Source organism: Carlito syrichta, unplaced genomic scaffold (genome assembly GCF_000164805.1).
Source record: "Carlito syrichta isolate Samal-C Ts95f unplaced genomic scaffold, Tarsius_syrichta-2.0.1 Scaffold305745, whole genome shotgun sequence".
NCBI classification, from domain to species: Eukaryota; Metazoa; Chordata; class Mammalia; order Primates; family Tarsiidae; genus Carlito; species Carlito syrichta.
Window position 1 is genome coordinate 208,985 of NW_007249841.1, and position 18,496 is coordinate 227,480.

At 43.9% G+C, this 18,496-nt stretch overlaps 1 protein-coding gene across 1 annotated transcript in view; it reads right to left on the bottom strand.

Moving 5' to 3' along the window:
- Positions 1-761: 761 nt before the first annotated feature.
- The window catches only part of NIPAL1 (NIPA like domain containing 1), an 18,614-nt gene continuing 879 nt past the window's right edge, over positions 762-18,496 (bottom strand). The window contains exons 2-6 of the mRNA XM_008062558.1: positions 10,574-10,849; positions 7,155-7,211; positions 4,016-4,106; positions 1,889-2,049; positions 762-1,378 (exon numbers count right to left, since the gene is read on the bottom strand). Coding sequence (XP_008060749.1) covers positions 762-1,378; positions 1,889-2,049; positions 4,016-4,106; positions 7,155-7,211; positions 10,574-10,849 — 1,202 coding nt within the window. The remainder of the gene's footprint in view (positions 1,379-1,888; positions 2,050-4,015; positions 4,107-7,154; positions 7,212-10,573; positions 10,850-18,496) is intronic.

Here is an 18,496-nt window from a genome sequence, read left to right on the forward strand (position 1 = left end):
AACTTTATCTATATTTATGAATTGCCATGAGTCTAAGAATAGCCACCAAAGAAAGGTAGAGCCACCTGGTAGAGTCAAATATATTGTGACCAAAAGAAAGATGATTCTGGGACACATGTAACTCTTTGACTTCTTTTATGCTTAGGGAATATTTGTAAGTTTGAGGAATGAAAAGCAGCAGAAGTCTTCTGAAGGAGGATCTAATGATTTAAATCTCTTTCTTTTCTTTTCTCCTTCCTTCCTTCCTTCCTTCCTTCCTTCCTTCCTTCCTTCCTTCCTTCCTTCCTTCCTTCCTTCCTTTCTTCCTTCCTTTCGAGGCAGGGTATCACTCTGTTACCCAGGGTGGAATGCAGTGGCACAGTGGCACGATCATAGCTCACTAAAGCCTCAAGTTTCTGGCCTCAGGTGATCCTGCCTCAGCCTCTTGCATAACTGGGACTACAGGCGTTTACCACCATGCCTGGCTAATTTTATTTTATCTTTTTTATAGCGATGGGGGGGTTCTCACCATATTGCCCAGGCTGGTCTCGAACTCCTGGCCTCAAGAGATCCTTCCTCCTTAGCCTTTCCAATGCACTGGGATTATAGGCGTGAGCTACCTTACCCCACTGATTTTCAAATTTGTCAGCCATTTTTACTTGGCCTCACATCTCAATGATTAGTTAGAACTTTAAGTGTGCTAGCATTCCTAGAAGTCCTTTTAAGGAGCCACCATTCCTTCTCTTCTCCGAGTGTCTTGTGTTGGCTAACATTCAGGTTTTCTAGAGACTTCCATCATCAGTTCTGCTAAACAAGGTAATGTCCTCATTGCATCCTGGGGCCGAGTATTCCATGTTCTCCAGTAAAACATAACTGCTCTCACTGTCATTCAGGGAGAGGGCTTCTTTCTTCGTGGATGTCAGCTGACTCCAGGCCACGTCAGTATTTTTGAAAGCATGTAGGAGGAAGATGCCATTGATGACGGTGAGGAACCCACTTAGGGTCCCGATGACATCTCCAGCCCTCATGCCGTTCCATTCTTGGAACAAGATGGCGGAGCATGTCACCACCATGGACGTGAAGAACACATAGTAGATGGGCGTCACAAGGGACGTGTTGAAGGTATCCAGGGCCTTGTTGAGATAATTGATCTGGGTGGTCACGGAAAGCACGAGGACTGCCAGTAGAATGAAGACCAGAGGCCGCTCGTACACTGGCTTCCATTCCAGCAGCTCCTTAATGGCAATGCCCAGGCCCTTGACAGATGACACGGAGAATGCCCCAATCAAAGAACAGATTGAAATGTAGACCAGGATGTTGGTCTGTCCCTTCTTGGGAGCCACAACCACGATCAGCACCAAGGAGATCACAGTTATGATCACAGCAAAGGAAATAAATCCTGTGGGGGAAAAGAAAAGAGATTGACTTCAGAAAATGCTTCTGAGACTGTGGCTTTCTGAGTTTAAGGACACAGGCATTTTAGAAATAGAAGCGAGATTAAATTAAATGCAAGAACATTCCATTGCACAGTTCTCAGTATTTTACAAAGGACTTTCACAAACATCTTACTTGAATCTCACCAACAACACTAGGTAGGGCAAGCCTCGTCAGACTAATTTTTTATTTTTGGAGGAAGGAAGTGGGCAAGGTTTGGGTTTAAATACAAGACTTCTGTCTCTACCAACCCCTTCTTTCCCATTCATCGTGTAGAGGGGAAGCATGAAAGTAAAAATGTGTTCTGCCATCTTTTTGGGAGACTTGTACTCAGGCAAAGCTTTCTGTGTCTCATAATCCACAACTAGCCTTGTAGGAAGCCTGTTACAATATTGCCACAAATACCATTTGGTGAGGAGAGAGAGTGGAGCAGAATTTGAGGGTTTTTTTTTTTTTTAAAGGTTAAATCACAGACCTGGGTCTCTCAATTTCATTTCCATCTCAAGCAGAGAAGCAACTTCCTCTTCCTGTGGGGCATGGATCACCATCACAGTGGACCCCAATATACTGAGGATACAGCCTATTTTCCCATGAATGTTCAAGTGCTCGTTCAAAAAATAAGAAGACAATATTGCGCTGTTGAAAGAGAAAAAGAATCACTGTGGTTCAATTGCCCCTTGACTTCATGACAGCTCAGAAGTCCACGGTGGAACATGCCACCTTGCATCTCAGTGAGCTGAAGCGGTATGCCACGTGACACTGAAAAACACAGATTCGTTTGAAATTCAGAATTGATGGACAATCAAATCTACTTCATTGCTTTTACAAGGGGAGCCCCAAAATACTCAGAATTTATTTATAAAAAATTGTGTATTGATTCTTATATGTTTAAACTTCAGTCACCTTCCAAGCACTCTCTGTTTGATGCAATACACCTATCGAGATGCTTTTTCCCTGCTCAAAACAGTTTTGAACTTGTCAATTTTGATGCAAAAACACTGTTCCTGCTAGGGATCATTGCAGACAATTGTTCCAGGGGCCTTAAGTGTAGTAACTAATCTAATTCTCACAACAGTCCCATAAAAAAGATGATAAGAAGCCGGTGGATGAAATGATAAGCTTTCTCCTAGAGGTTGATGATGAGTGGGAAAGAAAAAGACAAAAAACACAACAAAGCAGTGGCTTGGCTCAAGCATGAGAGAATTCAGGGCTTATTGAAAGCAATAATTTGGGATCATAATCAAGAACAATGCAGAAAAGTTAGATCCACATTATGTGAAATAGGAAAATTATTTCTGCTTCCAGTACTAAAAGCAACTATGGGCACAGTGGCTCATATAATCCCAGCACTTTGGGAGGCTGAGGTGGGAGGATCGCTTGAGGCCAGGAGGTAGAGACCAGCCTGGGCAACACAGTGCGACCCTGTCTCTACAAAAATAAAAATAAAAAAATTAGCTGGGCGTGATAGTGTGCCTCTAGTTCTAGCTACTTGAGAGGCTAAGGCAGGAGGATCGCTTGAGCCCAGGAGGTTGAAGCTGCAGAGATTACACCACTGTACTCCAACCCAAGGGCCAGAGGGAGAGCTCACTGGAAGGAAGGAAGGAAGGAAGGAAGGAAGGAAGGAAGGAAGGAAGGAAGGAAGGAAGGAAGGAGGGAGGGAGGGAGGGAAAGAAAAAGAAAGAGAGAGAGAAAGAAAAAACTTGGGGTGGGGGTGTCTCCAAACAGAGTATCCATCAGACAATGAAAGAATTTTAGTGAGAGTTGAAATTTAACCTACTTTTTAAAGTCCTCTGATAACAATGGTCGTCAACCACCATGGCAACAGAAAGAATTAGCAGGATATTGGCAATTTCTTCAGGTGAGAGATAAAAAAATCTGCTAGTTTTCACTGATTTTACATTAGCAAGAGGCCAAGCCTGCTCCGTCACAGGTCTTCTAAATAATGACCATGACGACATCTTTCCTATTTTTTCTCTTTTTTTTCTTTTTCTTTCTTTCTTTCTTTCTTTTTTTTTGAGTTGGAGTCTCACTCTGTTGCCCAGGCTGGAGTTCAGTGGCATGCTCATGGCCACCGCAACCTCGACCTACTGGACTCAAGTAATCTTTCCATCTCAGCCTTCCAAGTAGCTGGAATTACAGGCATGCGCCACCGTGCCCCGCTAATTTTTTGATTTATTATAGAGATGAGGTCTCACCAAGTTGCCCAGGCTGGTCTTGAACCCGTGGGCTCAGGCAATCCTCTCACTTCGGCCTCTCAAAGTGCTGGGATTATAAGCATGAGCCACCATGCACAGCCTTCCTATTTCTAAATGCTTATTTATTTTGTAGTCTTCTCAAATTATTTTTGTAAGTTTTTTTAGGCAAGAGCAAATATTTATCATTCCCATTTAACAAATGAGTGGACTAAGGTTAGGTGACTTGTCCAAAGCTTCTCCAGGGTCAACGAAAGAATTTCAGGTCTTCCAAAATTTTAGAGACCGGGTTGGTGTAGACTCTCTGTGTTTTTGTTTTCCAGATATTCTTAGCAACATGTCTCTTATGGGAAAAGCTTATCTTGGTCCTAAAACACTGACAGAAGCCAAACTCCCCGCCACTCACATACCTTACAAGGACACTCAGCGCGCCCAGCGGCGTGACCAAGGTGGCAGGTGCAAAGGCATAGGCAGCAAAATTGGCAGCCTCTCCTGCTCCCACTGGAAAGCAAGTGGAAGGAATGATGTCAAAGATAGACTCATCTGTCGGAGAGCAAAGCAAGTGACTCTCGCCAGGCAGTAGATTCTCATCCCCAACCATAGAAAGACCTAGTTAAGATCTGGGACTTGTGGGCCTTGTTTCACAAAGGATGGGAGACAATTGATGCCAAGGCAATGCAGATACACTGTTGTTCCTGATGGCACAAATTAAACAAATGCAAAAAACCAGTGACAGGTGAAAACGCGTGTTAAGTGATTTTTAATAGGACTTTCGTTACTTCAATACTGAAGATGTGTTGGGTCCCTCTGATGGCATCTAGCAGAGGTAGCTGCATGGTGAGTGGATAATTATTCTATTTGAACAAGGATAACTGCTGTTTTGCAAATGAACAACAATGAATACCAACTTGGACAATGAGAAGGCTTCAAAGGTTGGAGATAGCCAGACAGGCTCACTACTGCAGGCCCATGAAGTCAGGCACTGCCAAGCGCAGATCTCTATCTACAAGCCAGTGATGATATCTCCGTAGCTTATGGATCAAGCAGCTGCCTGGAAGTCATAATGATGTGCTCCCGATTGTAATCTTGTTCTCATCTGAGCAGCTTTCAACTTGCACAAGATAGTGTGAGGCCAAAAACTTCTAGGCGAGGGAAACCCCTTCAGGAGTTCAGCACTGCAGCCAAATCACCCTCACAGCTCTCAGCTGGATGGTTGCCCACACACTAGTGTTTTCTTGCTGGCCAAGTAAGTGCTCATTACAGAGATCAAGCAACACTGGCATACTTTTTCTTTTTCCCTTTCTCTGGTTGTTACACATTATCTCCCAAATCCCCAGGAGCTCCCAGCCCTAGGAAAACATCATAAAGCAAATCTAAACTTACAGAACAGGATAATTAAGAGCCTGCTCTCATAAAAAGAGCCATGCAGTTTTTTTTTTTTAAAGAAAAGTACGTTTTCCTTGAATACTTTATATTATTTATAGTTTTATCTTATGAGTAGCTTTTCAGGAAAACATGGTCTTCATGATTCAAATACTGTGTGATTTTCATTTACCTAATCTCTCATGTACAAGGGAGGAACCTAAAAAAAACCCAGGATTTATTTATAAAAAATTGTGTATTGGCTCTTACATGTTTAAACTTCAATCACCTTCAAAGCACTCTCTGTTTGATGCAATACACCTATCAAGATGCTTTTCCCACTGCTCAAAATGGTTTGGGGAACTTGTCAATTTTGATGCCTTTTAGTGCTTCTGCCATTTTTTCCCCTCACCTCTTCCATATTAGCATAATTTTTCCCTTTGAGGACTTCTTTCATCAGGGGAAACAAACAAACAAAAGAGTTGCTCAGGGAGAAACCAGGTGAACAGGGAGGGAGGGGCATGGATATCATGTCGTTTTGGGTCAAAAACTGAACACTCAGCATGGTGTGGGCAGGTGCACTTGTAAATCACCCATCATGAAATAGGCAAACACGTTGAAAGAATCTTAAAAAAAAAAGTCACTGAAGCTGAATGCAACCTCTAACATCAATGCTAGCTGGTACCCTGATGCTGATGGGTTCCTAGAACACTTTCCTAGTGGGGGAAGCCTGTACTCCAAGGGACCCACCCTCCGAAAGATATTCTGTTTTCTTGGGGTCCCTTTCGTATGAACTCTCCCTTCAATACCGGCATATACTCTTTTACACAGTGAATACGACACTGCAAAAGTAGACATGTAATATTCTCCTGATATTGTCACCTAAAGTGTGAGTACATGGTGAAAAGATGCAAGAGAGAAAGACAGAATCATCCATGTATCTATCTGGAATCTTCCCAGTACAGTCTTCGTCAACTTTTATTCAAATAAAGTAAGAAGACATACGTTAAAAACTGAAAGGGCTGTACACAATTAAATTATTTTCATTCATTGTCCTTTTAGATTCCAATATTTATTTTTTAAAAAGGTACCCAATTTCTTCCTCCAACATGATCTCACAGATACTAAAATGTGTTACTTGGTTTGGCTGCAGAGCAAAATGACTTTCAAGTTATGTGAAATGACAATTTTTTTCTTTTTTGAGTCAGTCTCACTCTGTCACCCAGGCTGGAGTGCAGTGGCAGGAACACGGCTCACTGAAGCCTGACCTCCTGGGCTCAGATGATCCTTCCCCCTCAGCCTCCTGAGTAGCTAGGGCTACAGGTGTGCCACCACACCCAGTTAATTTTTGTTATTATTATTATTATTGTAGAGACAAGGTCTCACTTTGTTGCCCAGGCTGGTCTCCAAATCCTGGGCTCAAGCAATCCTACCTTCTTGGCATCCCAAATTTCTGGGATTATAAGTATGAGCCACTGTACCTGGCTGAAACTATAATTTTTGACAACCTTTTTGGGGAAGCTTCAGTGTTGAGATTTAAGAAAGTTTGGAGGTGTTAAGACAAAGAGAGGAATCAGCAAGAATGTCTGAGGGACATGACACCACTTTCTATCTAAACATCACGTTAGCAGTTAGGAAGGGTTTCATATCCTACAAAGTCTCATTGGACTCTCAAAGCAGGTCTGGGGCAAGGAGGGTGTGACACCCTCATTTTCTCTCCATTTGTTCAATGTCAAGCAGCCAAAGAGTCCTTTAATGAACCCGGCTCTGGTCCTGCCAAGAAAAATGTTCCTGTTCTGGAGAAAATATGCTGCTAAACCATCACAGATTCAAAGGAGGGGCTGAAAAAATATGGGAGAAATGCTCTTTTTTCGATCATTGTGGAAAAGAAACCCAGGAGGAGAAGTCGGTGACAAAATGTAATATTTCAAAGGGCAACGTCCCCCCTGAATTCCAGGACAGGGTTGAGAGCTAGGGTGGGGTGGGGGGCTGTGAGGGGAGGGAAGAGGAAAAATAAGTTGTTTACGTACATTCTATTATATTTTAGACATGCCTCCTACACAGAAAATTTATTAGATTTAAATTCTGTCCATGACAGGAAGATATAAATTAACCAACATAGAAAGATTTCATGTAATCTATTTGTCATTTTACAAGCAAACGCTCCTCCTAGTATTGGGAACTCACTTGACAGCAGTCCTGCCCACCACAGCCATTCCTTCAGGTAAGAGTGTCCACCTTGTCCTGGGAAAACATCAAAAGTAAAAATCAGGTTCTAAACTGGAGGAGGAAGGTTTGGAGAACTCACTTCTCAAAGAGGCATTGAATTATGGTTGCAAAAGTCAAGTCAGTAAATCTAAAGTCATCTGGCTTATTTACTTGGTTATTTCCCTTTTTTTTTGAGTTGGAGTCTCACTCTGTTGCCCAGGCTGGAGTGCAGTGCCATGCTCACAGCCACCTCAGCCTCAACCTGCTGGGCTCAGGTGATCCCTTCGCCTCAGCCTTCCAAGTGGCTGGAACTACAACCATACACCACCACGCCTGACTAATTTTTGGTTTATTGTAGAGATGAGGTCTCGCCAAGTTGCCCTGGCTGGTCTCAAACCCGTGGACTCAGACAATTCTCTCACCTCGGCCTCCCAAAGTGCTAGGATTATAGGCGTGGGCCACTGTGCCCGGCCTACTTGGTCATTTCCAAGGATCTTCTAGAAGAGCTTCAGAGCTTTCTATTCTGTCACTATGTCACCTTTGATTTCTATGGAAAATCAAGCTTGTTTTTTTTCAATTTGTAGTGAATTATATTTAATCATTAAGTTCACTGTATTTGTGTCAGAGGATGGACATAGAATATCTTAAAGCCTGAAAACTTTGTTTCAGCTGTGACTAAAATTAAAGACAGAAAACCATACATCATAAATGATATCAACATACCCAGTAAATCATAAAGGAAAGCAGGTTCACATAAGAGCTTTGAGACTTAGACTCTCGATGAGGTGGAGGGTAACCGGCATGAGGCAGGTGGACTCTAATTCTCTACCTCGGCATGAGTTTCTGTCTCATCTACTGAAAAGAGTGAAAAGCTCTCCTAAGGTGTTCAAAGAGTTAAATTCCCTGAACTGGAATCTGTAACCTATGCCATTGAGTTTTCTCATCAATTTTAAAACACTTGGCTGGGTGCAATTGTTCACACCTGTAATCCCAGTGATTCAAGAGGCCCAGCTGAGAGGATCTCTTGAGGCCAGCAGTTTGAGACCAGTCTGTGCAACATAGTAAGACCCAGTTTCTATTAAATACATAAATAAATAAATAAGCTGGGTATGGTGATTATGCCACTGCAGTTCGGCCTGGATGATAGTGACCCTGCTAAAAAAACAAATTATATACATGTAATTTTTATATTAATATACTATTAATAGTATATAATTTTTATATTATATACTATTAATATAGTATATAAATATACTCAATTATATAATTGAGTATATTATATAAAAATTAATATAATTATATATATATAGCCTAATGTTATTGTCATCCATCTATTGATTGAACAAATATTATCAGGTGCCAAACATTGGGCTGGGAAGGTTCCTGTTCTTGGGAATTTGCTATCGATAACCAAGTAAACTTGTTGTTGCTGAACAATAAACAACTAGGCACAGTGGCTCATGCCTATAATCCCAGTCCTTTGGGAGACTGAGGTAAGAGGATTGCCTGAGCCTGGGCAAAATGGTGGTACCTCATCTCTACAAAAGTAAAAAAATTAGCCAGGTGTGCTGGATCAGTTGAGAGTAGGCTGCGGTGAGCCGTGATGGTGCCACTGTACTCTAGACTGGGTGACAGAGTAAGACTCCAACTCAAAAAGAAAAAAAAAAACTCAGTAGATGTACAGCTACACGTTATTCCAGGTTCAATGAAGGAAATGGTTAGGGCAATGGCAGAGAATAACAGGGGTGGCCATGGGCCCTGCCCAGAGGATGATCAGCGAGTCTCCTGTGTGCTGGTGATGTTCAAGTTGGAGTCTGAGGATGAGTGGTGAATGAAGGGTGGGGAGAAGGCTTCCAGACAATGGGGAGGGACTCGGGTTGTTTGTCAGGCACAACTCTCCCAAATCGAGTCTGTCCCTTTGCTGTCAATTGTCAACCCAGAAGAAGGCTTCTGGGACTGAATGTGGGGGTTCTCCCAGGCAGCAGACATCAGCAGGGTGCCCTCCAATTCAGTTCTAACACTATCTACCTTGACACAGTGTCGGACCCCGCAGGGTGAGGGCCCAGTTCCACAAGACTGCCCCACCCCCCAGACACTAGTCACAAGTCTGGCCCTTCAGAATTTCTGACCCACTGGCTTCAAGTTGGGGTTCACACCACTCCCTCTTTGGGTTCAATTAATTTGTGGGAGTGGCTCACAGAACCCAGGGAAACATATGTACTGGTTCATTATAGAGGATACTGCAAAGGATACAGATGAAGAGACACAGAGGATGAGGTATGGGGGCATCTTCCACGCCCTCCCTGGGCTCCCACCTCCAACAACCTTCACATGCTCAACTACCTGGAAGTTACCCAAACCCAGTTCTCCTGTTTTTTTTTTATGGAAGCTTCATGATGTCAGTTTCTTCCCCCTGTTTATAGGGCAGGACCTTTTCTGGGGAGGGTCTTAAGACCCCCTGTCAGGAACAGGGAAGATCAGAGTCTTGGGGCCGGTGAAAGGAGGACAGAGAAGGTCAGAGAGACACTACAAGGAATGCCAAAAAATTGTCTACACATTTAAAGCATGACATTCACTAAAAAGATGGCATTCATCAAATGAATACTAGTGTCGCCATGCGACAGATGGGAGAATCACGGTTGAGCGAACGCCATATTACACGCTGCTACCGTCGTTCCACTCACCTTCGAAAAGTGATACATAGAGAACATCTCTTAAAATGTGTAGACATGTTTTTGGCACTCCCTGTATTTCCCAGCCTGCCCTGAGGCCTGACACACCCAAGGTTAGAACAAAGCCTATGACCAGGGCCGTGGGAGTTGTGAACCAATGGGTGTCGGACCCCACATATTGCCACAGGGTGGATGAGTACAGGCTTACTAGAGGAATGAGAGAGAGGAGGTGATGGGAAAGCACTGGTGGAAGCGGAAGAGGTCGAAGGGGCTGTTTTTTGCAGGAGGTCAGAGGTCGAGACATGCCTCTGCTCTCTCAAGGACATGGAGGCTAGGAGAGAGATAGGAAGACATGGCTTCTGAATCAGTACTTGTATGTCTCCCTCCCTCCCTTCTTCCTTCCTTCCTTCCTTCCTTCCTTCCTTTCACCTCACTCTGTTGCTCAGGTTGGAGTGCAGTGGCACAATCATGGCTCACTACAGCCTCAACCTCCTGGGTTCAGGTGATCCTCCCACCTCAGCCTCCCAAATAGCTGGGACTATGAGTGTGACCACCACACCTGGATGATCTTTTGTTTTATTTTGAGTAGAGATAAGATCTCACTATGTTGCCCAGACTGATCTGGAACTCCTGGTCTCAAGCAGTCCTCTAGTCTTGGCCTCCCAAAGTGCTGGGATGACAGGCATGAGCCACTGTACCCAGCCTCCAGTTGTGTGTATTTCTTACCAGCTCTCGTACTGCCCTTGCTGGCTAGTTGCAAGAGGCCCTTCTTTTTCAGTATGAAGCTGCAGCCAATAAAAAAACTGGAGCCGACTGCCAAGACCAGGCCCATGTAGAGGCTGTATTTGTTTTCCACATTCTGTACATTTGCTGTAATGCTTAAGTTGGTTGTGCTGGAATTCAGGTCCGTGAAGAGGACAGGTGAAGCCAGCAGCTGCGACACATTTGTAATCTCACACCAAGCCTGGGAGGAGTTCTGGCAGACCAGAGATAGTATGTAGCCTGGAAGAAAGGAAAGAGGGAAATGTTGGGTCAAAGGAAAAGGTAGGGATGCCTATTCCCTTTTTGCCAGAAACAGAGCCCTGAGTGGATGGTACTGAAACACGCATTTTTGTTTTCTTCTTTGAGTTGGGACCTCACTCTGTTGCCCAGGCTGGAGTGCAGTGGTATGATCACAACTCACTGCAGCCTCAAACTTCTGGGCTCAGGTGATCCTCCAACCTCAGCGTCCTAAGTAGCTGGGACTACAGGCACATACCACTACACCCAATGGTTTTGTTTTTGATAGAGAAGAGGTCGCTATGTTGTCCAGACTGATCTCGAATTCCTGAGCTCAAGCAATCCTCTTGCCTCAGCTTCCTTAAGTGATGGGATTACAGGCGTGAGCCACCATGCTCAGCTTTTAAAAATGATTTTTAAAGTGGCATTTGTCATCATTTTAAAATGAGAAATTTCACATGAAAGTCTGGATTCCTCTTATAAATGTGAAACCCAGACTCATTATTAAAAATCTTGAAATTTGGAAGCTGAACACCAAAACACAAATGAAAACATTTTACACTATATAAGCAATTTTTAATAATCTGTTCTCCACTTGAAAAGCTACCAACAAGGTGATATTATGACAAGATGTTGTCTCATCTTTTTTTCCTTAAAAAAAAGCAAATTCTCCCATTATATATGAACCCTAAGCAAAAAAGAATAAAATAAAATTAACCAGATACAATTTTGTAATTCAATGAAAAAAAAAGTCTGTTTTACATTTAAAAAATCTTAAGAAGGGGCCAGGCATGGTGGCTTACACCTGTAATCCCAGTGCTTTTGGAGGCTAAGGCAGGAGAATCAATTGAACTCAGGAGTTCAAGACTATCCCAGGCAACACAGTGAGACCTCTTCTCTACAAAAATTTAGACAGGTATGGTGGTGCGTGTTTGTAGTCCCAGCTCCTTGGGAGGCTGAGGCAGAAGAAATGCTTGAGCCCAGGAGGTCAAGGCTGCAGTGAGCCATGATTGTGCCACTGCACTTCAGCCTGAAACCCCAACACACACACACACACACACACACACACACACACACACGCGTGCACGCTTAAGAAAGCACATGAACAACAAAAGACAGTCTGACTAAATAATGTGTTAGCAACAAGACATCCACAAGTGGATCTATGCATCCTGGCAAAGCATTATAGAATCATCTGGATTTTACATACAAAGTTAAGAAACGACCATGAAGTTAAAGTCTGGAAAATAATAGCATAATTGAATTGAAAGTTTTCATGACATAATTTTGCTTCTCTCTGTCATTTGAAAATGAACCAACTTTGTTTCAGAAATACAGAATTCTGAGTCAAAGCTTCTAAATATTCCAAGGAGAATTGTATTACTTCAGGAATATTGTACAATACTGGGAAATTAACAGGCAGGTGTTTTCGATCACTGCTGTCCCTTTTCAAGCAAACTAGGCCTTAGCAATCTTGTTCCAAGCACTGTGGGCATCTCATCTCAACTCCAAGAATGGAGAGCGACTGCGTGTATTTTTGTTAGTAAGAATTTTGATTACATTCATTCCTGAGAAAATATTTGACCAGACTTTCCAGTGAATTCCATGGCTGCATTCATGTCATTTACTATGTAGTTAGCATAACCATTCCAAAACTCCATCTCTGAAGTCAGTGTGGGCAGGTCTCATTCCGGGAAAACAATATTCCTTCTAAGGAATATTTGTCGATGTGACCAAATATCTCCGACATTTTCGGGGGTGTGGGGGCAGAGGGTGGCCAGGCAGAGCAAATGATCTCGGCTGCATTTTGCAAGTTCTATTGTAAGTGGTGCACATGAATGCTGCAAATTTTATGGCAGGAAAAATAATAAAATCTTGGTGGTTACTGACCTTAGACCTTAAACTGCTTTCTGTTTTGAGAAAATGCTGGGGAGGGCCCTATGGCAGATATGATCGGAGGAAGGAAGGAATGCGGGGTGAGTAGGTGTGGAGTGGCCTGGGGAAGATGGGAGAACTGGGTGAGGGAGGGCATGTAGTTGGGAACTTTGGGAGTGTTTTAGAAGAATCAAGAGGCCTCAGATCAGAATTGGCTTCTCAAGCTCTGAGTAAGAGGCTGGGTGTCGTGGCTCATGCTTGTAATCCCAGCAGTTAAGGAGGCCAAGTTAGGGAGGAATGCTTGAGCCCAGGAATTCAAGACCAGACTGGACGACACACTAATACCTCATCCCTACAAAAAAATCCAAAAATTAGCCAGGTGTGGTGATGTGTGCCTGTACTACCAGCAACTTGAGAGGCTGAGGTGGAAGGATCGCCTGAGTCCAGGAGGTTGAGGCTACAATAAGCTGTGATTGTGCCACTGCACTTCAGCCTGGGCAACACAGTGAGACACCCAACTCAAAAAAAAGAAAAATCCGGGTAATTCTTTAGGGCTCTGGGGAATTTAATCTAGACTTTACTCAACAAAGAAATAATCTATTACAGTCCTTATTTGTTATTTTAATAGACACTCTAAATGGCCCTCTAAAGTGACTGTACCAACTTATACTCTTGCTAGTAGGAAACATGTATTACTTCTTTGATGCTATTGTTTATTTTTCTAAATAATGAGTAATGAATATTTAGAAAATATGTCAGTTATAAAGAAAAATTAATTAAATGCACACCAATGTTACCCCTCAGAGGTAATAACCATCCTGATTTTCTCTTTAACATTCTTTTGCTTTAAAAAATCATTTCCTCTAAGACTCAGTGTGGTGGCTTATGCCTGTAATCCCAGCACTTTGGGAGGCTGAGGCAGGAGGATTGTTTTGAGCTCAGAAGTTTTAGACCAGTCTGGGAAACATAACAAGACCCAAACTCCTGGGCTCAAGAAATCCTCCTGTCTCAATCTCTACCAAAAAAAAAAAAAAAAAAAGCCTGGCATGGTGGCACCAGCCTACAGTCCCAGCTACTCAGGAGGCTGAGAGGGGAGGATCTCCAGAGCCCAGGAGGTCAAAGCTACAGTGAGCCGAGATTGGGCCACTACACTTCAGTCTGGGTGACAGTGAGATACTGTCTCAAATATATATGTGTGTGTGTGTGTGTGTGTGTGTGTGTGTGTGTGTGTGTGTATACATATATTTATATATATTCCTCTATAGGACTATATCTTTAGAAGTTTTTGCACCTCATAGAAATGTAATCATCCAGAATGCATTCCTGCGACTTACTTGCTTTTGAAAGTCATCAATGTTGATGCTTGTGGCTGTAGGATTTGCTTTTGCCTATGGTTTCTAATAGAATTCCACCGCACGACTATCCCACGACTAATTTTTCTATTTTGCAGTTGGTGGACACTTAGGTAATGTACAGTTTTGTTCTTGCAAACATGTGCTGCTCATGTTATCATGCTATGTTGAACGATCTGAAATGGATGAGATTTGAAGATGTCTGATGCTACAAAAACAGTAGTCTTATATCTCAACCTGATACCTCTCTCCCATGTACAGGTGCAATAGCTTACATGAGCACACACACATGCACACCTTTCATACTTAAAAACCAAGTTGGCAGCCATAAAGAACAAAATCATGTGCTTTGTAGCATCATGGATGCAGCTGGAGACTATCATTCCAAGTGAACTATCACAGGAACAAAAACCTGAACATCGCATGGTCTCACTCACGCAAGCACAAAGGTGGGATTGACAAACACTGAGTGCTGCTCATGGGGGGAAGGAGAGAGGGGAATGAGGGATGCACAACCCCCCACTGGATACCACATCCACTGCTAGGGGGAGAGAGAAATAAATATACCATATGGTGAGTGCCATGGCCAGCAGTAAAAGCAGCATCAAGAAACATACTTTATTTCTTTTATGTTATTTTTGAGTCGGGGTCTCACGCTGTTGCCCAGGGTGGAGTACAGTGGCATGCTCACAGTTCATGGCAGCCTCCACCTTTGGGGCTCAGGAGATCCTCCTGCCTCAGGCTCCCAAGTAGCTGGGACTATAGACATGCAACACTACCCTTACCTGCACACAGTTTACTTGTGCAGCAAATCCTCACATGCACTCACAACTCCAAAAATAAACATAAAGCATTGAAAATAAAAAACAAAACCAAAGCTGAATATTGTGTAGAGTCATATAACTCCCACTGCCCTAAGCCCTACTGCTGTCCATAATCATGAGCAAGTGGAGTGATCTCTCCTGGCTGGCTTCCTCATCTGTCAAGTGCAGGAGTCTGACTCTATGGTTCTCAGTCTTGATCATGATCCTCCTTAGTTCTCAGAGTTGCTCATGGTCCTGGTGGCCATGCATGTTGCTGACAGGCCAGTTCTAAACTCATGGGTGCTGAGAGCTGGAAGATGGTTTAAGGAAACTGATGGCAAGGTATTAGGTGACACTGGTCAAAGTTATGTCACTGCCAAAACCAGGGCCAAGTAGCCCATTCCTAGGCCAGGAGTCTTTCTCTTCCAGAAATATAAAAACATAAAGTATAAGGAAAGTCCATTGGAAAATATTATTGGTGTTTATACAAAAATGAAATGCTTTAAATACTTTGTCAAGTACTATTTGCCTATAGACAGAAGAATTTAAATTGTCCAGTGTATTATATGGAATAGAATATCTGATTTCTAGGAAGTTAGTGATTGCATAAAACTACTAATTTTTTTTTTTTTTTGAGTTGGGAGTCTCATTCTATCACCCTGGCTGGAGTGCAGTGGCACCATCATGGCTCACCACAGCCTCCACTTCCTGTGCTTTGGCGATCCTTCCGTCTCAGCCTCTTAAGTAGCTGTGACTACAGGCATACCACCACGCCTGGCTAACTTTTTTATTTCTTTGTAGAGATGAGGTCTCACTATGTTGCTCAGGCTGGCCTCAAACTCCTGGGCTCAATCAGTCCTCCTGCCTCGGCTTCCCTAAGTGCTGGAATTATAGGCGTGAACCACTGTACCCAGTCAAAAACTATGTTTTTAATCACCGCAGGGTATTTCCAGCTTGAAGAAATCATTCTACTGTGATAGTTTGGGTGATTATTCACTCAACACTCATACCCTCACCCCTGCCAACATGACAGAAGTCCTTCTCCTGATGCCAGGCCGAAAGGGATACGGTAGTCAATGGGAAACCAGCAGAGGATGGGCTTCACGCATGCTTTCGTGGCTGGCTATACTCTCCTGCACACTGGAATTCCCTGAGCAGCTGCTGCCCCTTCAGTCTGAGTCCCAGTGTGGAAACACACAGACCTGATCTAAGCTGATCTATGTGAAGGTGCCAGGCCCAGGTGGATGTGTCGCCTGACGCAGAGACACCCTGGCAACCCATCCAGATCAACCAAGCTTCTGCTGACCAGTAGATACCCATACAACAATGTATGACACACCTGCCTATTCTTATAGCATGGGACAACTGAATGGCACCTCTACGTCCTCTACAATGCATCCTCCAGACTCTGGCCAGTGTGACTCAGAATATATCACTCCTCAGCTTAATCCTCCTGGTCCATCATGGGTTTCCTCCAATTAATAACAAAACCTCAACTCCTCACCAACCCTACACTTTTGAAGTTCTCTGATAACCAGCTCATCTCTGACATCACACTGCATTACTCTCCCTCTCACCCATCTCTGAAACACTAGCTATCTTTTCATTCATTCATTCCACAAACATGTATTGAGCATCCACTATCTGTCAGACAGTTTCTAGAAGCTGGGGATACAACCATGAGTAAGATGAAATTGCTGCTCGCTTGATTTCTCGTGGGGGGACAGAAAAAGCAAATGAGCAAATAATTATACCATATGGTGAGTGCCATGGCCAGCAGTAAAAGCTGCATCAAGAAGCATGTTTTATTTATTTTATTTTATTTTTGAGTCGAAGTCTAACTCTGTTGTCCAGGCTGGAATGCAATGGCATGATCACAGCTTACCGCAACCTCAAGGTCCTAGGCTCAGGTGATCCTTCTGCCTCAGCTTCCTGGGTAACGGGGACTACAGGCATGCATCACCATGCCCAGCTTATTATTTTATTTTTGTTGTTGTTGTTGTTGCAGTGAGGTCTTGCTATGTTGCCCATGCTGGTCTCAAACTCCAAGTCTCAAGTAATCCTCCTACCTTGGCCTCCCAAAGTGCTAGGATTACAGGCATGAGCCACTGCCCCTGGGCGACCTGTGGAACTTTTATTTGTCATTTGGGTGGATGAATAAGTGAAGGATTGATTCTCTACTGACTTCATGCCAGGCTCTGATGTGTGTGCTCACAGCCGTGACCTGCAGAGATTATTCTCATTTTATAAAAGAAGGTTCAAGAGGGGACTGTCTGATGCCAAGCCTCATCTCCTCCCACTGCTCATAATGTGGCTTCCATTTGTAAGTCTTTCCCACTAGCTTTCCACACAACTAGTCACCAGAGGTCATCACAGGAACTGAGCCCTGAGCTTGAATAGTTCTTGTTGGGACTCAGTGCCTGAGCAACGTAGGAGAAACATCCGGAAGCTGGAACAAGTGGGTCTGATGCACCCACACTCCTTCCTTGCAGATCCTTGGGCAAACAAGGGTGGGTGTGTTAGAAACAGGCTGATTTGCCAAGTTCGGTGGCTCAGCCTGTAATCCTGTGCCTTTGGGAGGCTGAGGTGAGTGGATTGCCTGAGCTGGTGGGTTCGAGACCCGCCTGGGCAGCGAGACCTCATCTCTACAATAAATCAAAAAATCATTCGGGCGTGGTAGCACATGCCTGTAATTCCGGCTACTTGGAAGGCTGAGGCGGAAGGATCGCCGGAGCCCAGTAGGTCGAGGCTGCGGTGGCTGGGAGCGGCCACTGCACTCCAGTCTGGGTGACAGAGTGAGACTCCAACTCAAAAAAAAAAAAGAAAAGAAGAAAAAGAAACAGGCTGATTTGCCGGGCTAGAAATTCTCTAGAAAAAGGAAACACGATCTGACTATCTAGGAACTCCTTCTGGATCCAGCTGCCTTGAAAAATGAATCTGTAGACTCTGAACAATTACCATAATACTATAAGAAAGGGATTGGCAATAGTGGGAAACTGTTCAGGGGGTGGTGGTGGGGGAACGACACACTTCATCAATAAGGGTACCAGATCTCAAATCAGGTGAAGTGGGGACCAATGTGAGGCCCAAACTTTACCTATACAATGACCATTTGTATACTTAACCCTGAAGTGTGTTCCGCATCTTAAAAAAAAAAAAACACAGATCACCTTCTGGAGAGTCTGTGACTTGTTGAGGCATCTCTCTCTTTTTTGTGCCCCCACCCCACCGGCATAGCTTAGGGGCTGCTGCCTTTCCACCCTCCTGGTGGAGGAAGCAGCTGGTGGAGCCGAGAGAAAACTGGGAAAGTTGCCAGCAACTTTGCAAAGGCATATATGATACATATGTGTGCATAGGACACATGTGCATATGGGATATATGTGTGTATATACGATAATATAGGCCTCTTTAGGCCATCACCAGGTAAATTAAAATTCTGCCTTCCTCTCGACGCTGCGAAACCTTCATCCGACCCACCTGTGTCCCCCCCAACACTCCCGGTCCCACCTCTTCCCAGATTTTTGATCTGGGCCCCAGGGGGCGCCTTCTGCTCCGCTGCTGTGGGCACCGAGGCGAGTTGTGGAGCAGGGGCCGGTCGCGCCCAGAGACTTGGCAGGGAT